General features: G+C 38.2%; 1 protein-coding gene across 3 annotated transcripts in view; it reads right to left on the reverse strand.

Moving 5' to 3' along the window:
• LOC110033220 (BEACH domain-containing protein C1-like) overlaps positions 1-25,794 on the reverse strand; it is a 154,093-nt gene that overhangs the window by 11,183 nt on the left and 117,116 nt on the right. For 2 of the 3 annotated variants that reach the window (XM_020737131.1, XM_020737130.1), the window contains exons 17-28: positions 16,521-16,590; positions 16,338-16,421; positions 16,209-16,265; positions 16,062-16,130; positions 15,879-15,965; positions 15,686-15,802; positions 4,559-4,708; positions 4,354-4,438; positions 4,135-4,255; positions 3,950-4,046; positions 3,754-3,867; positions 3,052-3,421 (exon numbers count right to left, since the gene is read on the reverse strand). In XM_020737131.1, the coding sequence (XP_020592790.1) occupies positions 3,052-3,421; positions 3,754-3,867; positions 3,950-4,046; positions 4,135-4,255; positions 4,354-4,438; positions 4,559-4,708; positions 15,686-15,802; positions 15,879-15,965; positions 16,062-16,130; positions 16,209-16,265; positions 16,338-16,421; positions 16,521-16,590 (1,421 nt within the window). Of the gene's footprint in view, positions 1-3,051; positions 3,422-3,753; positions 3,868-3,949; positions 4,047-4,134; positions 4,256-4,353; positions 4,439-4,558; positions 4,709-15,685; positions 15,803-15,878; positions 15,966-16,061; positions 16,131-16,208; positions 16,266-16,337; positions 16,422-16,520; positions 16,591-25,794 lie in introns of those variants that run through there. The other variant, XM_020737132.1, reaches the window with a different exon arrangement.

Here is a 25,794-nt window from a genome sequence, read left to right on the forward strand (position 1 = left end):
TGTTGATATGACTTATATTCAAGTCATTAAAGATATGTCTACTAGAGTTGTTACTTGTGTTCAAACTGAAGGAGGATTGACCAAATATTTTCCTATTTCTGTTGGATTACATCAAGGATCGACTTTAAGCTCATATCTTTTTTGCTTTAGTTATGGATGGTTTTACTGGACATCTACAGGAGGATGTACCTCGGTGTATGTTTTTTGATGATGATATCCTTCTTGTGGATAAAATGAGAGAAAAAGCCCAGGAAAAACTTGAATTATGGAGGTTTACATTGGAGTATAAAGGCCTTCATTTGAGTAGAGCTAAAATTGAATACATGGAATGTAATTTTAGTAGCCGTAGCTCTAGTGACAAAAGTGTAACTTGGGGAGATCAAATTATTAAAAGGTCCGAACGATTTAGATATTTCAGATCTGTTGTTCAAAGCGATGATGATATAAATGGGGATGTCAATAGTAAAATTCAAGTTGGTTGGTTGAAATGGAGGAATGCTTTTGGCTTATTGTGTGATAGAAAAGTACTCCTTAGACTGAAAGGAAAATTTTATAAGAGGGTGGTGTAATGCTCTATGGCGCTGAATGTTGGCCTTTAAAAGAGAAGCATAATACCAAGTTAAGTGTTACCGAGATGAATATGATTAGGTGGATGAGTGGCTTTACACTTAGAGACAAAATGCAAAATGAATATATTCGTGATAGGGTTGGTGTAGCTCCAGTGACGGACAAAATTAGAGAGAGTCGTCTAGATGGTTTGGTCACATTAAACGTCAACCATCTGATGATCCGATTAGGAGAGTAGATGTTTTAGATTCGACTTATGTTAAGAAAGACAGAGGTAGAACTAAGAAGACTTGGGCTTATTGTATAAAAAATGATCTTAATTTATAAGAACTAAATGAAAATATGACACTAAATAGGACACAATGGAGAAAAAAGATTCATGTAGCCGACCCCACGTAGTGGGATTAAGGCTTTGTTGTTGTTGTTGTACTCTTGTATTGCACTATTTTAATCAAAATATCAATAATTTAAACTTTAAGTTTAATAATTGTAATCAAAATTAACATTAAATATTACTAATTTATACAAAATACTTTTAGAATTAAGACCCTAACATTTCATTAAGTTTAATATTTAAATAATAATCTTATATATATAATATATACTATTTATTAAATGACCTAATAAACTTACCCTTATCCTCGATCAAAAATCCCGTTGTCATATGCAAGCCCCTTCTTTGCGTGCGATACTCAACACCGACGTCGCCACAACCACTCTTCTCCTCCTTTGCGCGCAAGTGTTGTCTCCTTTACAGGCACGAAAACTCCTCTATAGTCTTTTTTCACCACATGCAACCCGCTCAACTCAACAAGTAATTAGTTCGACAATTTATAGGGCGAAATTTATCTCCTTTGCTTCTCAATACTCCTCGCTTTATGTCACCTCTGTTTGGTTTCCCAACTCCTTACTTTCTTTCACACTCTTCAATATCTGACTCCTCGCCTCATCTCACCCACTTCAACTCTTCATTTCCTATTTTAGCATCATCTTTTCCTCTTCCACGAGTAACTGAATTCGGACCTCACATTGGGCCTAGGAATTGCGGTAGAAATAGTTTGGGTATGGTGGAGATATATATATTTCTTTTTTTTTTACTTTCCAATTGGAGATAGCAAAGATAAATTCTTAAAAAAATTGTGTTTGTCGGGCTCTAATACCAGATGATACTATTCTAAGGCTTTTAGAATGTGTGAAAGAATACAAATGAGAGTTAGGGAAGTTGTAGGATGAGTATCGGGAATAAGAGGGATGGATTGAGGTTTACTTTCGGCACAAACGACGGGATGACAGCAAACAGGAAGCGGGAAACTGCTGTTTTCCTGCTGCAAACAGCAGATGGCAGCTATTTGGATGGTTGTCCGGCTGAAGACTGCACCTGGGCAGCGAAACAGCAACTTTTGGGCAGCAAGGAGGTTCCACTATCTGTTCCTACGCAAGATACAGACACACCACTTCAAATTATACAACACTCCTCAAATAATAAATCAGAGAATACAATCTCTAAAAACACCAAAAACAATGTTCTCTAAACTCAAAACAGCAGCATAACAACCTAAATAGTCTCATCACAGAAAATAACCTAATTAGAAATAAATAAATAGAAAAAAAAAAGATTCAAGAAGAAATTGGTAATGAGAGGTGTTATGTGCGAAATTACGTCTTGTGATCACTGATCACAGGACTTTGAGATTCCGAAAGATTGTGAAATCCCGCAATCACGGGAATTGCCTTTCAAAACTGCGGAAGGTCGCAAATCTCACGTCAGCAGTTCAATATCTAGATACTTATGCAGGAAAGATATCCATGCATTAAATAGTACAAGTTATGCCGAGTTTCCGTTTACTAATAGATTTAGGTGATTTTATTAAGCGCTAATAACTAACTAATCAAAAAGCGCTAGTTCTTGTGTTAAGCTTCAGGAAGATGCCCTCTCACAAGGAAAGACAATTTAACCAAGTGAGAACAAAACATATGATGTTGTGTTGGAATAAAAATAAATTGACAGTCCTATGATAATCATATTCTAGAAAATCAATGGAGACACTAGTTCTTGAACCCAATGCTTCAAGTAATGATGGTGATAATTAATTGTCCTACAAGCTTAAACTCTTCCGTTGTAGTCCGACAATATTTTTTTTAGCAAATTCCCAATTAGCTAAAAAATGATCAACCGTAAAATAACGACGATGAGGAAATACTGAAACGACAATTTCTAGCATATCTTCTTATGTTCAACAATTACTCAAAGAAGCATCAGAACGCAAGGGAAGGAAGGTAATCACAAACTAAGAATCATATTTCCACTATGAACATAGCCAAGAAAAAGCAGGACAATAAACATAAATTAAGTTTGATGGTGACACAAAAATATCCTATTTAGCAGTTTATTATACATGGTATCAGCACAGAACATATTTGAAATAAGGATAACTTCATGACAACAGAAAAAACAGAATGATGAAGCTGAAAAGAGAAACCTACCTGTAATAATTTCTTTGTCACAAGTGACAGCAACTACAGCTGAACTCTGGATTCCTGATGCAGCGAATCCAAATGCACGGGGAAATTGCCATTCTTCTGAAGCAGAGCCTCCTGATCCTCTAAACATGCGCATAAATGCACTACCGGTGGAACTTGCCACAGGCCTTCCAAGTTGAAATAGAAAAGGTGTTCCCTGGCCATCGGGAGTATTGGGTTGCCATTTGTGCATTGCCACACGTGCCGCAGGGGCATTCATATCGACAACTACAATAGAGTCTTGGGATGCATGAACAAAAGAAGCGGGTAAATTGCAACGACCTGAGTTAGGAACAGCATATGGCCTCACTTCATTGGGGTTGCAGAAGATACTCTAAGAAAAAGAGGAAGGCAAATAAGAAAGATGCTTGTGAATTTGAAAAAATATCTTCATCCGATATATCATCATTTCAATTAAATTCCCATATAAGTATCAAATAAATGCAATAAGAATTGCATGAAAGACTCACCCCTAAGACAACCTGTGACTGCTTTAAAAGAAAAAAAGCTTGAGAACACAAGTTATATATTTGAGAAAGAAAATAATCCAACTATTCATTAAGAGCTAAAATTAGGGTTGGTAGTGTTTCAAGTGCAAAACTAGTTAAGAAATACAATTGAAGAGGCCATTCTTATGTTAGATGTTTATTTGTATGATATAACAACCTCAAGGTGCAGAACCTCTTTTTTTGGCATCCTCTTCATGTGTGGATTTGTTAACAACTGGGATGGAGTTTGCCCGAAATAGGCAATCTGGTCTTGAGTAGCACGTTGTTGTACCTTCCATTTCATTTAATAATGACAGTTAGGAATGATTGATTTTAGAAAAGTTGTAGGCCGAGTAGTGGCAGTTAAGGCTTACAGGGTCAGTAATTTTATCAATATCAACTGCACCCTCATATGTGATGTAGAAGAACGTGTTATCAGCTTGAACAGCTTCTTTTCCTCGTTGCTTGTATCTGAAAAATTTTATCACAGATTTTAAGTTAAAAATGGCTCACATAATCATTTGCTTGCAGCAATAGTGGCTTAATAGAAAGGACTCACCCAAAAATGAGATCAATCCACTCATGAAGATGTGCAGATACATATTCACTCTCAAGTGCAATCTTATGCTTATGAATAAAATCAACTGGATTCGCAGCCCATGGAGGCAGTTTGACAAAATCTATAGATCAAGAAAAGAAGCATATAATCAAGTGTAACTAAGAAAAAATCTTTCCACAAGTTCAACTAAAGCTAATTTTAAGTGCAATGCAGGCTAACCTATCTTTTCTCCAAGTTGAGTTGTGCCAAAATCAATGCGGTTCTCGTTAGTAAGAATCTCTGGCAGATAAAACAATTCTGGAACCTAAAATACAGTTCAATCAAAGAAACATCAAAAACATACACTGGAACATCAACCAAAACACAACCCAACAGTTCAATCCTGTTGTGAAAGCTATGTGGAAAGTTATTATCTAAGTAATACCAACTCTTTCACATCACTCATGTCTTCAAGAACACAATTCCATGTAGCCCCAACATCGTAGAACATACGATCAGCATGGTCAAATTTTCCGCCTTGAAGTTGAATAGAAAGCGACGTGAATGGTTCCACTCGAACAAGATAATATAATACCTGTTATAATGAAGCCTTAGCTTTGAAATAACAACTCTATAGCAGCAGGACGGAAAGATGATTAAGGATGTGAGGATGAAGTCTCGGTTGAACTACATTGCATCACAAGCTGAGAAAAAGCACTTAACAAAGCTCAACATCAACAAGGAACTAAAATAAGAGGATCAAGTGTCTGCTATATATATAAAGTCTTAAAATAAAGTATGACCAATGCTGCTGACTGTTGATATTAATGATATGGTACTTAGAGTACTTAAAAATATATCTAAGGTAAACATGTTACAAATATTCCTAAGCAAATTGAACTTTATGTTGCAAAGCAACTGATACAAACAACTTGTTATTAATGTGGAACCTCTTTGATGTGGGAGTGTTCAATCCGGCTCACATCTCGCACGATTCCACGGGATTCTCCTACTCAACAGAAATTCTGCAATATAGCGAAATTAGTGTTCCCGTGATTGTAGGATAGAGTCAGGCTCGAGCCCCGCCACTTGAAAGCTGCATTAATAGATTTTCTACCCTATTATCAACTTCAACATAATCCTTTTCCTTTTCTAGCATTAGTTCCTATTCATTTCTTTCTAATTAGATTTATTTCTGCAGGGAGACTATTTATCTGTTTGTTTTGTTTTTAAGATTCTTTTTTGCCTTGTGATCTTATTTGGAGAAAATTTTTTGGTTTTCTCTTTCGGAGTGTTTTATCTCTGGATTTCTTTCAGGGGTCTGCTTGTAACCTGGTATAAAATGGTGATCTCTCCTAGACGTTGGAAGGACTCATTCACAATCAAACTTCCTGCCAACCGCCCATTTGGCAGCAGAAAACTGCTGTTTACAGCAATAACCTGTGGCATTCTGCCGTCATTCTGCTGTCCAGCTTCCGCTCATGTCGGATTTCCACCACCATCCAGTCTCCCACTCCCATTATCCATCCTACATCTTCCCTGGCGCCTTTTTTTATTCCAAACACCTTATAAGAGTCCTAGAATAATATCGACTAATTTAAGAGCCTGATAAAATCAAAATTTTCAGTGATTTATCTTTTCTACACCAAATCTAAAATTTCAAAAAAAAAAAAAAATCCCCACCATACCCAAACCATTTCACCTCAATTACTATCCCGAAACCTAAATCTTCAAAATCCAATTTTCCTACTTTCACAAAAATTTCACCCCAACACCTATCACCAAAACTTAAGCTCTGACCAAAATTAATTTGTAATCCTATATTTAGTGAAAACATTGATCCGGAGAAAATTTCACAATGTTGCCTAGGAAAAATCCACAAAGAAGTCTCCAGAAGCTCACTATGAAGGATATGTAGTGAGAAATCTTTCAAAAGCAATAAAGACTTGCCTCTTTTGAGAAAAGCAAACCAGAGAAGTCACCCGCAACCACAATATGACTCACCAGCTTTAGGGGATGAAGTAAATCTCTTTCATCAGACAGTTTTCAATGATGAATAATAAATACCCTTACAATTTAGCATGAAATATTATAGAAGAGCCCAGATTTTGGAGTTCATTGAGTTGTCGCATTTTGATGGTCGCATCAATTTAGACGAGTTCATTGAGTGGTTCAAAACAATAAAATGAAGCTTTAAATACAAGGACATTCCACCTAGCATAATGATAAAGCTAGCTGTCATTGAGTTAAAAAAAATATTATGCCAATGCCTAAGCGTAATTTAGTTTTTTATTAGTTATTATTGTGAGGTATACATAAAGCTTATTATGCTTAAAGTTGGGGACAATGAGATTTCTATATTGAGTCTTAGGATTAGGGTTTGGGAGAGATCGTTTATCCTTTAAATTATTGGTGTTACGGAGAGATCGCATCCTCTCAAACTGTAGGTGCTTACTTTTTATGCATTTGAGTGTGTTGTTTGCAGTTCTTACTTGTCCTAATTTCTATGGGAAGTCATCTTAATTCATATAAAATTTGTATCAAAACATTCAATTCTTGAAAACCAACATTGAGATGCAAGTTGACAGATCATGATCGAGTCCTAAAACGCCCTTCGTGACTAAAACCCATGATATAGTCGCGATTCGCACTAGCTGAAAGCAATGATAGGATAATGTAACCTCAAACAATTCCTATAGTAGCACACAAGCCAACTTGGCTAAAGGAAAAATCCATATAGTGCAAAAAAAGTGCAGGCAACCCCCTGTTCCTAAATTCCATCCCAGCCAAATACCACGGTTTTGGGCACATTGCATGTGATTGTCTAAACAGAAAGGCGATATTATTCATCGAGCAAGGTGCAGTGGAGGAGGTAGAGGATAAAGACCCAAAGGAAGAGAATATAGTATAGAATTAGTTGCCCACGGATGAGGGAGAAATGTTAGTAATTCAAGCTGAACTTAGGAGAAAGACTCCATTATAGCTAACATTAATTATCCTAGTAGATAGTGAGTCCGAGGACACGATACTATAAAAGAGGCAACACTTTTTGAGAGAATTATCAGATGTCCAGATGTCTTGATTGATAGTTTACCTCATTGGTGGCTACTTGATGCGGGGGCTTTGGGGCTCAACTAAGCTGAACCGACTGAAGGAAGTTGGATCAATTCAGTTAGGGTGGGCAAGGGCCGACTAACCCTAAACTGAGCTATGGCTGCCGCCCAAAGCAAGAGGCCCCCCCCCCCTAGTAATCTACTATATATATGTTATGTTATGTCATGAGAGTTCCATTTTTTGTTTTCAGTTTTTCGGCCGTCGGCATTTTCACCCATGCTAGGGCTTTATCCGAGGACATGTGGTGCTCTGTTTGTATTTTGCTCCAAGTTTGTGATAATTTTCACCTAATCCCTTGCTTCTTCCCTTCCCTAGTCATTGTCATCCCACCTACGCACCAACCCTTTCTTGTTTCCTTATCGCAAATCCTAATCCCTCCCTTGCTGTTGCTGCAACCCCCTCCAACACTCCTGTTGCTGCCACAACCCCCTCCAACAACTCCTGTTAACACCGCAACACCCTCCAACATCTATTGCTATCACAACCCTCTCTAACACCCAAACCCATTGTCGCAATTACACCCTAGCCCTTCTGTTGCTACCACCACCCCACAACAGCCCTCCTACTACTGCTGCAAACCCTAGACAACCATCCCGCTTGCTGTTTAGCCGCATTCACCAATTTCGCTCTCACCTAAAAGATCATTTGTGTTTTGTGTTGTTTTATTCATGTTTTAAGAACCTTTTTTGTAACCCCTTTGAGTTTTAAACAATAATATTAATATTTCATTGCGACTTGAGTTAAATCCAGTATCAATTGGTGTCACATCTAGAATAACCCTTGCTCTATCCTATTCATGGCATCCACCATACTCAAATCACCTACACTCTAACTTTTTCTTTCCTATTCCCCAAAACCCTAACCATGCCACCGACGAGAAACAAGCCAGAGCCTACCGGGGAAGAGATGCAAAGTGAGGACTGTTGACTTCAATAGAGACTTGCAGAGATTGATGATAGAAACCAGGGGAAGATTACCCTCGAACGTGACATGGAATGCCGAAGAGAAGAAAGGATGATGAATTGAATCCCTTCTATAGAGATGACTTTAGTGATGAGGAAGACAGACCCCGACGCTTCAGAATTCATTATCAAAGGAGGCCGGGAGAGGAGGCACCATATAGAGGACACTAAAATTTTAGAATCAAAGTGGACCTATAGGAGTTCGATGGAGAATTAGATCCAGCCAATTTTATCGAATGACTACAGTGAGTTGAAAGAATCTTTGAGTACAAAAAAGTACGAAAAAATAAGAGGCCGAAGCTCGCGATCATTAAATTGAAAAAAAAAAGGCACTTCCTTATGGTGGGAAAATTTGCCGAGGCAAAGAAAGAGAGAGAACGATGATAAGGTTACCAGGTGGGTGAAAAAGTGAAAGTAAATGCAAAGAAAATACCTACCGCGTCATTACCATCAATATATGCTTTTGAGACTACCTTCTGCAGCAGAGAGACTTATCATTTGAGAAGTTCAAGACACATTTTGACCAGCTGCAGATGAAATGTGAATTGGTTGAGCTAGAGAAACATTCCATAACCCGATATCTAGGGGGCTTGAAGCCCACTATCAACAACGTTGTTCAACTACAACCTTATTGCTCATTGAGAGATATTCATAACTTATCACTGAAAGTTGAGAGACAACAGAAACAAAACAAGCAACCACTCCTGTTTAGACAACAGCCCATAGTGGAGAACATCAGTAGGAGCATGCCTCAGGGAGTTGAGAAGACTGGTCATAAAAAAGATAGAGTCACTCAAAGTAAGAAGAAGCCTGAGAAGAATAACACGCTCACTACAGTCCTAGCCCGAAAGTGCTTCGGGTGCCATGGATTTGGGAACATAACCTCCAATTGCCCAATGAGCCAAACTACGTTCTTTACCGAGCAGGGTGCAATAGAAGAGGTTAGCAATGAAGAGTCAGCTAAAGAGCAAGGTAAGATGTACATACCATATTCCACCAGATGAGGGTGAGATGCTTGTGGTTCGACGATTCAAATTTGACTAGAATTAGTTTGCTGGCAATAACATCTTTAACTATTTTATCAGAACTGTATTGGTGCCATTTACGATACCCAAGTTGATGCACGACTACCGAATCATGAAAAAGTAGTGTACTTTGGCCGGTGTGGATCACCCGCACAAAATGTGATGACCGCACGTGACTTCAACATGTGCTTCACATTTGTGATGATCGGCTGAGAAGAGAGTGCACATGATAGTCAGCTTTTTGCCGACAAAAAATAGTATACAACGCTTCCCTCACCCGCCTGCAGGTTCATTCATTTATATTTCGCATTAGTATTTTTATCAAATGTTACTAATAATGATTTTCTGAACAAGTAAATATTATTTGGTGGAGGCTGGATATTCCTCACAGTGGAGATTTTTGAAGTAATTTCCAGATACTAAATACCACATTCCAGATTTCAAGAGATCAAGCGGTGTTGCCCGTGGAAGACAAGAAATGTTTAGCAAACACCACTCCTTACACAGCGTGATTAAAAAATATTTGGGGTGTGGAAGAAAAAATGGGACATCCTACATGATATGCCGATGTACCCGTTTTCTAAACAAGTACATATTGTGGTGGCCGTGATGACACTCCACAACTTTATTCGACGACATTTCTCTCAGTCAGATCCAGACTTCAGTTGGCTGATGAAGATCAGATGCATGTCCCGCGTGAAATATTTGAATTTCACGTCAGACAGTTTATACCACTGACAGATAGGGAATCACCAGAATTTAAAACCCAAGATAACGAAGATGCAGCAGAAATGACAGCTTTAAGAGAGTGGATCACAGATGCTATTGTTTGATGCTGACCGAACATTTCATCTTTCATTTATATTGTTTTTTTTATGTCTGTTGTATCATTGTTACTTTTGATTTTTTATTATTCACATGTTTGAAAGAGCTTTTCTTCATTTGTTTTTTTATTTTTTATTTTTTGTGACATCTTCAGATGTCAGACAGTCTGACCGATTCCACTGTCGATAGTAATCGGGGTTCGATGGTATCCCTACAGGACAATGTTGATCGTCACATGCTTCTTCTACATTTTAAAATAAATATTATCATACTTTTAATTGTAATTTTAATATGTATTTTTTTTCCGTTTCTTGATACACACTCTTAAGTGAGGTGTAGATCATTTTTTTTGAATGGTTATGAAATAGTTTTTTTATTCTAAACTATCAAATATATAATCATTACTATTCTGTTGCAATCAACACAACTGCACAGTGACAGAATAGTCATTCATCCAAAAACTGCAAATCAGCTATTTTCCAGACGCACAAACCAAACAGCTAGCCAACTTATCCAGATCAGGGACATAATAGTCATTTATCCAGAAACAATTGCAAATTAGCTGTTTTTCAAACACACAAACCAAACAGTCAGTCAACTTATCCGGATCAGCTGCTGATCAGCAGCTTATTAGTAGTTTATCATGATAAGCTGTTTATCTGGATAAGCTGCTTATCTGGATAAGCTGCTTATCTGCCCAAACAAATCCCAAGTTTATCTTGGAAATATATCACAAAACATGATTATTTATGAACATAATACATCAAAAGCAGCAAAGCGTTGGATGCAATTTAGTCAAGCAAAATGATAAAGAATGAAAATCATTTATGTTAACACTTCAAAAACTTTGGATCATAAAGAAGAGTTGGTAAAATGTGATGCCTCGAAGATCACTTTGGGCACAAAGGTTTAAAAGAAAACATAAGACTAGATGCATAAAAAAATATTAAATTAAACGACCAATATTTCTGAGTTGAGGGCATTGTTTGGAAAGTCATTCGTGAAGTTCAAAATAGAATAAAAGATTACACGTTCTTTGTACCAAAAGAGACATGAATGAGAAGAAAATTTATCGCCACTCATGTTTTTTTTATAGAGAATCAAACTAGACGATCAAAATGAATACTTTATATCTTAGTCTACGCTAATTCACTTTTCTTGCTTCTCTCAACATTTTTTTGCCATCTCCTACTTGTACTCATCTAAATAATATATTTTATTTAAGAAAAAGTTGAAGTTTTCATATGCTTTGTCAAAGGATATTTTGTCCATCTATGTGATTGTATGAAAAAGAAAAAAAAAATGCACCCTCTTTCATTCAGAAAATACTGCTGCATAACTTGCACGTTGTCATAACTAAACAATATTAACCAAAGGTTTCCTAATGAACCATTCCATAACAAAATAGACGTCAAAGTCACTTCCAGGTCAAATAGAACTTCATATTTTTAAGATATAGAACGTCATAGTTTTAAGAATAAGAACACGGATGATAATTACTACACCCAAAATGGCATTATCCCAAGGAACTCTTGCCAAGTTTACCCTGGACAATGGATGACGCAGGTGCGGTAGTTTCCAGCACAAATGCAGGAAATAAAGCCAACGGGTTGAACTGGCTAGAATAGGGGACGGTCTAGGGGGTCCAAAGTGTCGAGCCGCATCAAGCGGCCCGTGTGGCTTCCCTTTCGCGTCTTCCACCCGAATCGAGTGGCATTTGGGAAAAGCGGCATTGCCATCTGCCCTTTTCTCCTCCTTCCTTTCTTGTCGTCTTTCCTTTTTTGTTTCCCACCTAGTCAGATCTATTTATATTCTTGTTTTATGAGTTTAGAGTTAAGTTTTGATGCGTTTGTTTTTCAGATTTATTGTGTGGAGCTTTCTTCCATTTTGCAGGGTTGTATTTGAGGAGGTGATGGTGCTCCGACTATATCTTACTCCGAAGTTGTGACGTATATTACCCTTTTATATTCCTTAATCTGTTTCTTTCACTCCCCTTAGCCGACAACCACTCCAAGCCTCCCCCAACCGCCTCTAGCCCACTTTCCAGCCGACAACCCTGCCGTCCAAACCCTCCAAGCCTGCTGTCCAGCCCCGTAACCTGCTATCTAGTGGCCGAACCTGCTGTCCGGACTTTTTGCCACCCTCTTGCAGTTCCCCAACCTTTCATACTACCCTACAACCCTCAACCCTTCCCTGTTTCCCCCTTGTAACCTTGCCGACATCATCATCGCCCTCAGATCTTCTCTTCCGGTCCTAATCGAAGATTGGATAGTTATTGTATTTCCCTTTCCCGTCTGTGTCGTGCTGTAACCCTATTTCTAAATTAATAAAAATTTTCTTTCGTGTTTCCGCTAAATTTCACTTAGTTCCGGAATCATTTAGTATCAGAGTTAGCCCAACCTTAATCCAATCCCAGAGCTTCCTAGCATCTGCCATAAACCAAAATTTTTTTTTCCTATTCCTTGGTCCCTAGCAATACCACCAAGGAGATATATCTCTGAGCCTACCCAAGAAGAGCTAAGGTAGGAGCTCCGTCGCCTTCAACAAAAGCTTGCAGAGATTGAAGAATTAACACAAAAAGAAGTTACAATCGACCGAGATCTGGAGAGTCGAAGAAGAGAAAGAAATGAGAATCTGAACCCCATTCATAGAGATAATTTCAACGATGAAGAAGATAGGCCATGACATTTCAAAATCTGGTACTAGAGGAGGCCTAGAGAGGGATATTTGAATCCCCTTCGGAGAAAACTCACAGAGAGGAGATATCATTTCGAGGACATAGAGATGATAAAATCAAGATAAATCTGTCAAAGTTTGAAGGAGGTATGGATCATGAGGCTTTCATTGATTAGTTACAAGCTGTTGAGCGAATCTTCAAGTATAAAGATGTGTCAGAGGATAGGCGAGTCAAATTAGCGGCCATCAAGTTGAAGAAGAGTGCTTCTCTGTGGTGGGAGAAATTACAAAGACAAAGGAAAAGGGAAGGCAACGATAATATTACTAGGTGGGAGAAGATGAAAAAGGCGATGCAAAGGAAACACCTCCCACCTCATTACCGTCAGGATATGTTTCTGAGTCTCCATCACCTACAACAGAAGAATTTATCAATCGAGGAGTTCATAGAGCAGTTTGTTCAGTTGTAGATGAGGTGTAATCAGGTCGAACCAGAGGAGCACACCAAAACCCGTTATTTGGAGGGCTTGAAGTAGATATTAGCAATGTGATAAAACTGCAGTTTTCTTCATTACTTGGAGATGTTCAGATACTAGTATTGAAGGTGGAGAGACAACAAAAATAGAGCAGATAACAGTCATCCTTCAGACAACAACCGTCAGACAAGCAGCTCCTACAGTTACAACGACCGCAAAAGGACCCCGGGAGACACAAGCAAGCCCAGGCAAGGGAGTGACACTCCGGATCAGAGCGGGAAGAACTAGGAGAAAGGTAGCTCCTCCAACACCGTAGCGGCCGAAAAATGTTTCCGATCATAGCCTTCAGTTGTCCCACTAGCAAGGTAGTCACCCTCACTAATCAGGGCGTCGTGGAAGAGATTATAAACAAGGAGAAAGCTGAGGAACATGGTGCGGTGTATCAACTTCCATCAGATGAGGGCGAAGCACTTGTGATTCGACGAACTTTACAGATTGACGGTACGAGGGATCCGCAGTGGCTAGGCCACAATATTTTCTACACCCGCTACACAGTGAATGGAAAGGTATCCAGTCTTATCATCGACGGCGGGAGCAACAAGAACGTGGTATTGACTTAGACATTAGAGAAATTGAGACTCAAAACTCAGAGGCACTCCCGACCGTACTCACTGATGTGGCTAAAGGAGAATTGAATCCGCATTGACTGAAGATGTTTAATAGAGTTCTCGATGGGAGGCCAGCTGCGGGACCAAGACTGGTGTGACGTGCTCCCAATGGATGTCTGCCACCTCTTGTTGGGACGATCATGGCAGTTTGACTGGAGGCCCAGCACGATGAATTCAAAAACACATACAAATTTACCAAGGAGGTGAAACACATCATTCTACTCCCTTCAACAAAGCTCGAGATCACTGGAACTCATACCAACAGAGCGACGTCAGTGGGGCCAACTCTAATGACGACACAGAATGAGAGGACTGAGACACCGACTTCAGACATGGGACAATTGCACCAGAGAAGATGTCAGGATCTCGCAGTCGACACTATACCACCAACTCCACCAGGCATGAAGTTTCAAGTTGCTCTCGCGGCACATCTGTAGGGCTTGACCATGGGTTACCTTGGGAGGATTCAACAATACAGTTTCTGGAGCGCTGATCGATGGGGACATGGGCGCACAAGTGATGCCTACTTCATCGATGCTCTGGCTGATAGTGGGACCCAACTGCCGCCAGGATTAGAGAGAAGGAACCAGAAGCATCAATGAATGAGGTCGAAGCTCTCCCAACCAGGGAAACTGACGTGGGTGAGGTAGTTTCCCACACAGATGAGGGAAACAAAGCCAGCCGATTGATGGCTGGTATAGGGGACTAGGTCCATACATCCAAAGTGTCGAGCGACATCAAGCGGCCCGTGTGGCTTCCCTTTCACGTCACCCGCTTGAATCGAGCAGCGTTTGGGGAAAGCGGCATTGCCGCCTGCCCTTTTCTCCTCCTTCCTTTCTCTTCGTATTTCCTTTCTTGTTTCCCACCTAATTAGGCTTATTTAAATACTTGCTTTCTGAGTTTAGAGTTACGTTTTGATGTGTTTGCTTGTCATATTTCCAATGTGGAGTCTTCTTCCCTTTTGTAGGGTTGTATTCGAGAAGGTGATGGTGCTCTGGCTGTATCCTACTTCGAGGTGGTGACGTATCTTCCCATTTTATCTTACCTAACTTGCCTCAACTACTTCCCTTAACACCGACCACTCCAACCCTTCCCCAACCGCCTCCAAACCACTTTCCAACCATCCAACCTACTGTCCAAACCCTCCAAGCCTGCTATCCAGCCCCGCAACCTGTTGTCTAGTAAGCGAACCAGCTGTCCTGACTCCCGTTACATGCTGTCCAACCTTTCCGCCATCCTCCCTCACTTCCCCAACCTTCCATACTACCCTACAACCCTTCCCCCTTCCCCCTTGACACCATCACCATCCTCGGATCTTCTCTTTCGGTCGTAATCGGGGATTGGATTGTTATTGTTTCCCCCTTTCCAATTTGTGCCGTGTTGTAACCCTATTTCTAAATTAAAAAGTTTGCTTTCGTGTTTCTGCTAAATTCAACCTAATTCCGGCATCAAGGGAGGAAGCAAATGGCACAATCATTCGCCACTTCATAAATAAACAATAAACTAAAATTTAACATATGGAGCATGCTACTTCTCAAACAAATTGAAAAATCCATTCATCATATATACACAGTTTTCATTTTCTTATAAAACTAAACCGAAACATTTTTATCCACTATATATGATGTGCATGCATTTTCACGCTTTCAGAGTAATACTGCCAATAACAAGATTCAAACCTGAATTAGATAATCTACATTCACTTAGTTTTGCAATAAATAGGCAACACAAGCATTCAGGTTAACTTATGTTGCGTATTCCGGACATTGTGAAATAAATGTAGCTCCATTTTTTTTTGGTTAGAACGAATGTAGCTTATGAAGGCTTACAGTTCCTGCAGTAGAATAATGGGAGCCATAGTGGAACTTGGGTATAACAGGATCGTCAAAACCAGAGTATCTCTCTTGGAACTTCTTCAACCTTTCTGGATTTAATGCACCAACAGGCTGCAATTCATAGCGCCCATTAATCAAGTTAGTAATAATTGATCATATAAAAGTAGAATTAAATAATGGTTTCTACCTTTGAGAGATCTCGATACGAGGAAGGATCACTAAGATCTAATGTCTTTGAAGAGTAATCAGCTAAGATCCATGGGAAAACCGGGTACTGCAAACAGTTATTTCACTAGTTGGTAAATCACTGTACCATATAGAAGAAATAACACCGCCATAATGCTCACTCATTAATCAAAAGGACACAAACCTGCGTAATGTCATTGTAACTGCGTCCAGCCATTGTGTTCAGTTCCATAAGATACTCAAAATTACTAATCTACATGAAAAAAATATCAATGCCAAAGAGATGACAATAGAGTGTGATACAAGAATGATAAAATATCATGAAGTTTACCTCCCACCGAGCCCACTTCTCCATAAGCTGGCTCCTCTTAAATAGTTGGTCAGGCCTCTGCAATAAGAAAATGAAGGAAAGTGAGACGTAATTTAAAGTAAAATTATGCCGGTACAGGACTTTTCCAACCTGTGTTGCCAAATAAATGTTGCCCAAATGAGGAGGTTGTGCTTGAACAATAGCACGATAGGCATCCTTACGTACTTCAGTGGACTGAAATATATATTTCCAGCGAAATTTTGGTGGAAATAGTTAGCCAACAAACAAAAACCAGGAAGAAAATGAATAGATTATTAATTCACATTAGTTTACCCCAAAATCAAAGAAGAAGTTAGTCCGATCAACAATAAACAATTCTAAAGCACTTTTCCTAAGCAGATACCTGCGCATATGACAGACAATGAATGCACAGCGTTAGACAATCTGAAATGCTGAACTAGTAACAGTGAGGGCTCCAGCATTGGACAATTTTGAAATAGCAATACTGCTTAATAAAATGGCTCATCAGAAACCATTCCTAAAAAAAAAAATAAGTAAACTCTTTATATTCTTTATATAAAATCATAGCAACAAGTTGCAAAGATGGTAAAAGTAGGGCTTCATGCGTCCAACAAATCCATTTATGTAAAACCAACAAAATGAAAGTTCATGCAGAGAATGTGTGACAACAACAGGATTTATGCTTAATTTTTCATGTCTATAAAGAGCATAGAGGCAGAAGATGTACAGTCAAATGGCAATGTAGATAGTGGGCATGCATTTATATGCATCTTGTTCATAGCTTAAAAAGAAACAAAGACCAAGCTAAAGAATGCCGGAAGAGACATAATAATGTAAAGGGATGAATACAAGAAGTGGGAAAGTGGAGATGTAATTTATAAGAATATTTGAAAGATAAAAAGATAATTTCATGAGAACGCTCAGCTGTACTTTTGCCAATACTCGTTACAAAATCCGATCAGGTATACTTTCTACTACAAAAAGGAACTGCATATTTATAACTTTTCCATTACATTTTCACGACCAAAAGTGTAAAACTTAATTTTAAAAAACAAGTAAAATTTCAACAACTTTAAAGTATACTCCAAATTTCGCATCTCTCATAATTAAATTGAATTAATTTTGTAAAGTTCTACACATCGAATCGATCAATTTAATATATAGCAGCACCAAACATAAATTTTTAACGTATGAGAAGACATAAAATTATAAAGTTATAAGTTTAATAATCCTCTATTGATCCCCTAATCTTGCATCATCACTGTAGCAACCGACCCTTTCTTCACACTTAATTGTGCATGAGACGATCTGATGGGTCTAAAGGCCGTGGAATTAAGTGGACCTTACATAAATGTCGCATTCCTCCCATTCCCTCTCCTGATACTTCATATTCGCTGGTCTCGAGAGTTCAACGATCCCGCATTATAGCTTTGCTGCATCGAGCGTAAGCAGACATTCGATTAAGAGCCAAAACCCACGGTTTAGGCTTCTAGGGAGAAAACAAAAGGTAGAAAACCCTCTTTTATAATATTCTAGACATTCATTTCTTCCTTATGTTTCTATTTTTGACATTAACTATAATTTCAACCATTCCACACATTCCTAGTTGCTATAGCTTTGCGGGAACAACCGCGAGACTATCAAATAGAGAGCTACGCTCTCCGATAGGTCCATTTCACAAGCTGGGGAAGGGTTTGGGGAAAGAAAGAAGAGAAAATGAAATATTAAAGTATCGAGGCGGCATTTTTATGTCGAGAAGCCCTTTCAAGGTAAGTTAAAGCAATAAATCATATTAGGTGTTAAATTAAAATTTTAAATACAAATTTCATGAATTGACGGAATTATGAATTTCAGGTTCTTTACACAAGGCGGCGAACTCGAGGAAACTCATCGTAGGGCTACTCCGTAGATTCAAATGAAATACCATATGCTAACATATAAAAAACAAATCTCCATAAGTTTCCATGCAATTATATTTGACACAATTGCATGTACAATTTTTTACATATTATGGATGAATACCTGTATAGATTGTTTTGTCTCTTACGATACATATGATTCTACTATGCTATGAATCTGATAAATATGTTTATGAAATTATTGCTTGCAGGTATTTGTTTACTCTAATTCATGCATATGATATAAAAAATACCTATGATAAATGTTTGTGTTATATGAACTATAATTTAAGAAATGTCACAAATGATATTATAAGCAGGTCATTACATAAATATTTACAAGTACGGATAATAGGAAATGATGAGATCTTGACACTTGAAATTTAGGTGGAGAGGAAACTTCGAGAGCCGTTAGGATAATACGGAGATAAAATGTAGGAAATTATTGGTACCAAAGAGGCTATTGATAACTTCCATGTTGGGGGCCAACATTTATCAATAGTTAATGTAACATTCAAGTTAGGTGGCGATCCAATGGCATGACATGAAAATAATTGAGATCAATAAAATTACAAGTGACATTTCTATGATTAGATTGATTACTCTTAATAATATGCTTATAATTACACAAGAATAGATGAAATACTTATTCTATACAGTAGTCATAATTCTCTGTGTCTTTTCTGTTATATGTTTCATATGATTATAACATGTGAAATGTGTTGTGGGCACACACATGAATTATATATGAGTATGCACATTATTTCTTTTTAGATTATAAATTTTTATTATAACATTGAGTTTGTTACATCTCACTCCATGTTGTTAACTTTTAAGAAGGGGTAAGAAGCACCGGGGCTTTTAGCCAGATGTGACTTATAAAAAATTTTGTATTTCATAGTTTTGGAAGGTTGTACAAACTTTACGTACAGATTTTATTACCTAAGATTTCTCAAAATCGATAATCACTTTATGAAAATTCTGAAATGGACAGTGGATTTTGATCCTAAATTGGAATCTCCTATTATCCCGGTTTGGGTTAATTTTCCAGGGTTCAAGGTGCATCTCTTCAATTATGAAACCCTTTATACATTAACAACTGCTTTTGGGAAACCGCTGAAGGTCGATACTCCCACGCTTGATACAACCAGACCATCTGAAACTTGTGTTCTTGTAGAGCGCGACATCACTCAACCCTTTCCAGGGGAGATTTGGATTGGCTCCCCTTATGAGGGTTGTTGGCAGAAAATTGTGATGGGACCTCGTCCCCAATACTGCTCTCACTGTAGAATGTTTGGTCATACCTCTTTATCCTGTTATTGGTTGCATCCCCATCTACGATTGACTATAGCCTCACCTCCTGTTTCTCAGCATATTTCTGCGGAGGTTATACCCTCTTTCTCACTGTCTCTGATACCTACTGCTATGCACATGGCAGATACGGTGCAAAATGGTTTGTCTACTGATATTGTTTCGGAAAATGTTGATAATGGTCGTTTGTTGAAGGAGAGTCAGGTGGTTGCCCGTGGAAGACAGGACGCGGTCACTGTCCCTTCTTCTACTGGAGTGGACATACTATCCTTTCAGACTCTACCTACCGTGGAGGGTGCTCAGGCTCCCCTCTATGAGGTGATTGAAGATAGAGATGAAGCGAACATTCACATTCAGATGACAGAAAATGTATCTCCTAATACTAATGAGGAAGATTTAGAGCCAAACACAAACCATTTTACTGCTATCAATCAGTTGGTAAAACTACCTGTTGAGAGGGCAGGTGTTTCCCAAGAATTGGAAGACTGTCCTACACAAACTTAGGAACTCATCGCTGCAACTGTCTTTCCTTCTACGGATAAGATTGAACAGTCTTCAGAAGAAGAATGACAAGTTTACACTTCTCGGCGAAGGAAGAAGGTTGGGGACACTGTTCAGCTTGGAAACTTAATGGATGATACCTTGGTCACTCCTGGCAATAGAACAACTCTTTAGAGTTTGCTATCCGGATCGGCTCCAAGAACCAGAGAAAGAGGCAGGTCTAAACCGCCTCGTCCATAAACACTTGTTTTTGCATTCTTTTTTTTTGAGTATTTTGTATTTTTTTGTTGGGATATCTTTATACTATGTATCGTATGAGCAGGACATTATATATTGGGCCCTCTCATATAATTTTTTGTATGTTTTTTTATTTCAATATAATCAGCCCTAGGGCTTCCATATACAATGTGTAGGAGGGTCAAAACATGACACCCTGCCCACACAATAACCACAAATGGTTCTAAAACTAGAAAATACAGAGAAGTACATTAGAGACTTAAAGACAAAGTCTAACAGTGTCGAAATACATAGTATGAGGTGACGAGAGAGCGACCCAATTTGGTCTTGCCTATGCCTCTAGTTCTAGGAAAAGAACAAACAAATAAGTTGGTAAGATGATTGTCATTGCCACTAGTAACCAGTGTATCATCCAATATGTTCCCGAGCTGGAGTCGACCTCCATTCTTCTTCTTCTTCCTCCTGGTATAGACCTGTCATTCCTCTTCCGAAGATTGACTCACCTAATCCTCGTCTAAAGTGCGTTGGAGATGTGTAGGTTGTTGAACATTAGAAGTAACTACATGTTGTATCGATTGATCTGTTATTGGATCAAAGGAACACTCTCGTGTGTCTTGGCATGTAAGTGAGCTTTCTTCAATAACAGTGGGTGGTATAAGCACAACTGAATCTGTAGCTGTAGTATGGTGTTCTTCGTCAGGAACTGCGGTGTTGGAAAGAGGATCAGGTTGCATCTTCTGAACAGGGATGGTAGGTGGCTGATCTTTGATGATATCCGACCTTAGATGAGGATGCAAGCACTAACAAATAGTAGAGCTTGTTTAAATAGATGAGGATGCGAACAATACGTTTGTGATGATTTAATTAGACTACCTCATTACCAACTATGTCATGATTTTGCAAATCATGACAAGTGTCTGTGAGAATTTTGTTTGAACGAATCTTCTGTCTCTATCGCATCGCAGCTAATCCCAAGGGGGGACCAATTGGGATGTGACTAAAAGAAACACAAAAATCCAGGGACAACTGACCACACCATTCTATGAAGATGACATAAAAAAAACTTTTCCTTCATTTTGGATGATAATAGTGAAAATATTATTTTTATATTAGACGCCCCTAACATAATCACCACAGTTGCTGCTTTTTAACTTATATTGTTGGTTGCTCTAATAATGATCATGAGATGTGACGCTGACAACTCAATGATATCGACATCTCTCACCTGCAGCATAAAATGACTCTACATGAAATGAAAAAGAAACTTCTAGAGTATGATTTCATAAATTGTCATTTCAAAGACCCATATGACGCAAAACAAAATCAGTGTCCTTTCAGTCATGGTGATGAAAACGTTATTCATCTCCAATACTTGTCCCAGTACTCTAAAAATAAAAACAAAAGCCCACCAGTAGTATTACAGAACCACAACAAGGAGTCTATGAAGCAAATAGAATTTAAAAAGCATGTTGTGCCCATGTTGGATGCAAATCGCCTATGATGCCGCCCTGCACGTCTAACTGCTGAAAGTTGTATCTAACACGCTTTCTTCTTAAGTTAAATTTAAAGTTGGCTAGAACATAACTCAAGATGGCTGAGAGTGACACATACTAACACAGTTGAAACATAAAATGATATTGAAGTGTTTTTTTCTGAATCATTTAGTTTTGTAAATCTTATTTTTATCAATGATGATAAATGCGCTATAGAAGAGAACATTGATGTTATAGATAATGATTAAATAACACCCACTAATGCGGGAGCTGGGGGTAGGATAGCCGGGGAGGAATTCCCGTAGTCCGGGTTTCCGCAGTACTTGGAATCAAGATCCTGGGTTCTCGGGGACTAACAAAACGACAAGGTTCCAATCCTGATACAACATCAAGGGGGAGTAATCTCGCCTTTTCTATTTTTTTCTATTTATTTATTTCTAATTAGAGGCCTTCTATTATGATATTTTGCATGCATGTATTTTGTTGTTTTTGAGACAGTAGTTTTGTTTTGAGTATTTTGGATATTGAAATCTCAATTTTTTGCCTCAAGGAATGTTGTATATTTTTCTTTTTGCAAGTGGTGTGCTGTAATTTATTCAGGAATATGTGGTGAACCTCCTTGCCGCTTTGTACAGGGTCATTTTGTCGCCCGCCTCACTGTTTTCAGCCAAAACGGCTGCCGTACATCATTTATCCCCCTCCAAACATCGACAATTGCAAATATTTTCATCACCTTACTATTCATCCACTACTTCACAAAAGCTCGCCTCCTAAGCACCTTCAGGGAGCCCTAGAACGGTGTCATTTGGCATCAGAACCTAACAAACCAAAAATATTTAGGAATTTGTCTTCCTTGTTCCCAATAAAAAATAAAAAATAAAAAATTCAAACAATCTTTGATTGACAAAAAAAAAAAAATTCCCTATATCTCCATCATACCCTAACCATTCTTATCGCAAATTCTATTCTGAATCCTAAAATTTCAAAAGCTAACTTTCATACCTCTACCAAAAATTCAAATAACACTTACCAAAAAAACCTAAGCCTCCGACCGACATTTGATATGCAATTCTACATCCGTCGAAACCCTAATCATGAGAAAAGGACATCATCAGCAAAGGAGTAATCGTCAGTGAGGAGTTCAGGAAATTTTTATTGAGGATATGCAGCAAGAAATCCTCCAACTACAACATAGGCTTGCCGCCTTTAAAACAAGTCAATCTGGTGAGGTCCAAAACGATAACTCTATCAGATCGAGGGGAGGAATTGAATCCATTGCAGCATAGGAACTGAATTCTAGTGATGGAAAACAAATATCTCAACGATTTGACATGGATTACCAGAGAAGAAACCAAGATGTTAGAGCTAAGATTGACTTATAAGATTTTGACGATCGAATGGATTTAAATGAGTTCATCAACTGCCCCCATATAATGAAACGGATCTTTGACTGCGGAAATGTTCCATTTGACAGAAGAGTTAAATTAATCACTACTACGTTAATGAAGAATATTTTTTTGTGGTGGGAGAACCTAAAGCGTATTTGGCAGTGGGAAAGGAAGAGTAAATCATCACATAGTTTAAAAAGAAATGAGAGGCAGCACAAACAACTTTCCCCACATTACCTATAAAATATATTCATAAAACCCCATCATAAAACCCCATAATCTATGACAGAGAAACTCTTATGTGGAGTACACAACTGACTGTGATCAACTAATACTAAATGTGAGTTGCTAGAACCAGAATAACATACAATAACGAAATATTTTGGAGGACTGAAGCCAACTATCAATAATATGGTCAGTTGCAGTCATATTGATCCTTACTGGATGTACAAACCCTAGCTTTTAAAGTCGAGAAATAATGTCACCAAGTGATTGCCACACCTAACAAATAAAGTTTAACCCTAGTATCTGGCATCAAGAGTACACCCAGTAGAGCATCCAAGTCGACCTCATCTGAGGAGAATCCAATCTGAAGTGGCGTAAATGTGCCACCAACATTCTTAAATCTGTCCAAACCAAGAAGTGCTTGAGGTGTCATGATTTTGGGCACATTATATTAGATTGCTCAAATAAGAGGATGATCTCGTTCACTAACCATAAAGCAGTTGAAGAAACAGTAGTGACAAAGAAGAGAATAGAGATGTTAGAGAAGAGTATCGATTTCCACCTAATGAGAGGAGATGCTAGTGATCCAGGCTGAGCCCTTGAGCAAGACCCTAACATTAGTTGTTTTATAAGATAGTGAGTCTGTAGAGTCAACACCAAAAAAGGGGCAACCACTGTTGGAGTTATTGGGAAACCTGAATGACAGTTTACCTCACGAGTGGTTGTTAGTGTGAGTGATTGAGCAAGTCATAAATATAATTCCCGGGGCAGTTTCTCCAAACATACTTATTAGATGCGCCCAACCACGTACGATGAGTAAGAGAAGAAGATTACATATGTAATGCCTCACTTGATTCAAGAGAATGCCCTTCTATGAACGAATCCAACTCTGATTGTGCTATAAAAGGACATATATTAATTTAATCATGATATGCTTTGGAATGACGCATGTGTATAGAGTTATATAGAATGAACGTGATCATAGCTTTTGAAGTGGGGCAACCTTAAACACGGCAAGGCGATGACTTTGATGTGGAGGTAGATTGACTCTAGAAGCTTACAGGGAAAAAGAAGCCTCCCCTAGCCCGGGAGAATGACACGAGAGTTGATAACAAAATAGCAGGAACAAAACTTCCATTGTGCGGGATTCAACGACACACAAAATCAGGATCCCACGTTCGATGGACTAGTTAATTGGCTAGATCCCTGAATGATAAACCTTCGGGGAAAAAATATCTTCTTTTTTCATATTTTTACTATTTATTTACTTCTAGCGGGAGCGAAACTCTCGTTCTGCAAGATTCAACAACACGCAAAATCAAGAACTCGCGTTCCTGAGACAAGTGAAATGGCTAGGTTTTTGTCCCGATACAGCTTCAGGGAGAAAATATCTTGCCTTTTCATTTTTTTGCTATTTATTTACTTCTAATTAGGGGTCATTCTATTATGAAACTATTTATTCATGTATTTTGTTGTTGTTGAGAGTAGCTTTGGTTTAAGTATTCTGGAGAATGTAATATATGCTATCAATCATAAGGAGAGTTGTATCATTTTTCTTTTAAAAGTGGTGTGCCTATGGCTTGTTCAGGTAAGGGCGGTAAACCTCCTCACCGTCCGTACCACGTCGTTTTGCCATCTTCCTAGCTATTTTCAGTCGGGGCATCCGCTGAACTGATCTTTTACGCTAAAACATCATCGAATGCCCATATTTTCATACCGTTTCTATTAATCCACTACCGACCGCAAACTCACGTTCTAAACATCTTCTAGGAGCCCTAAACTGATGTCACATATAATGATTGATCTAACTATTGATGTCTTTATGTGTTTGCATGCTCTAAAAAATGTTGCACTTTTCAAAGACATTATGACTCAAGGTTTCTTATAAGGGATGCCTATGATTGATTATCCCTTTCAACCATGAGAGAAAACTTTTGATTAAGGCTAATTTATATAATCTATGATGCTTTGCTTTAGTAGCGAAAAAATTGTTTGAAGAAATTAAATATATAAATTAATATTGGGTGAAAGTGGATGACAAAAAACTAATGAAAAGCGTAATCAAAATCTCATAGTTCCATCAACCTAAATTATTATACAACTTGGCTTACTTGGTAAAACTAATTAACCAAACCTGATAGAAATTTTTTTTGTTGATAACCATCTGTTTCATCATCTAATGAAACCTCACATACCAACAAAAAACTACAAGGGACAAATATTAACATGACCTTGCTAACACAAGGTTTCATGCCATATAGAGTGCATTTTATTCCTCACAACTCATAAACATAGCCATTTGGGATCTTTCGAGCTCAGCCATAATCATAGTATAAGCTACTCATATGTGTTTCAACATGCTTAATTTTCTTTATATTTAACACTTGTGTTTGAATGAAATTGCACTTTAAAGAAATCTATTTTCATGTTTAATTTGCAGGTATAACAAGTGGGACATTTGGAACGAATTGGAACTGAAAAAAAAAAACAAATGGAGCAAAAGGGTGTTGTAAGCAGACCGGCGCCTTGACGC

This window comes from Phalaenopsis equestris, unplaced genomic scaffold, assembly GCF_001263595.1.
Source record: "Phalaenopsis equestris unplaced genomic scaffold, ASM126359v1 Scaffold001116, whole genome shotgun sequence".
Taxonomy (NCBI): Eukaryota; Viridiplantae; Streptophyta; class Magnoliopsida; order Asparagales; family Orchidaceae; genus Phalaenopsis; species Phalaenopsis equestris.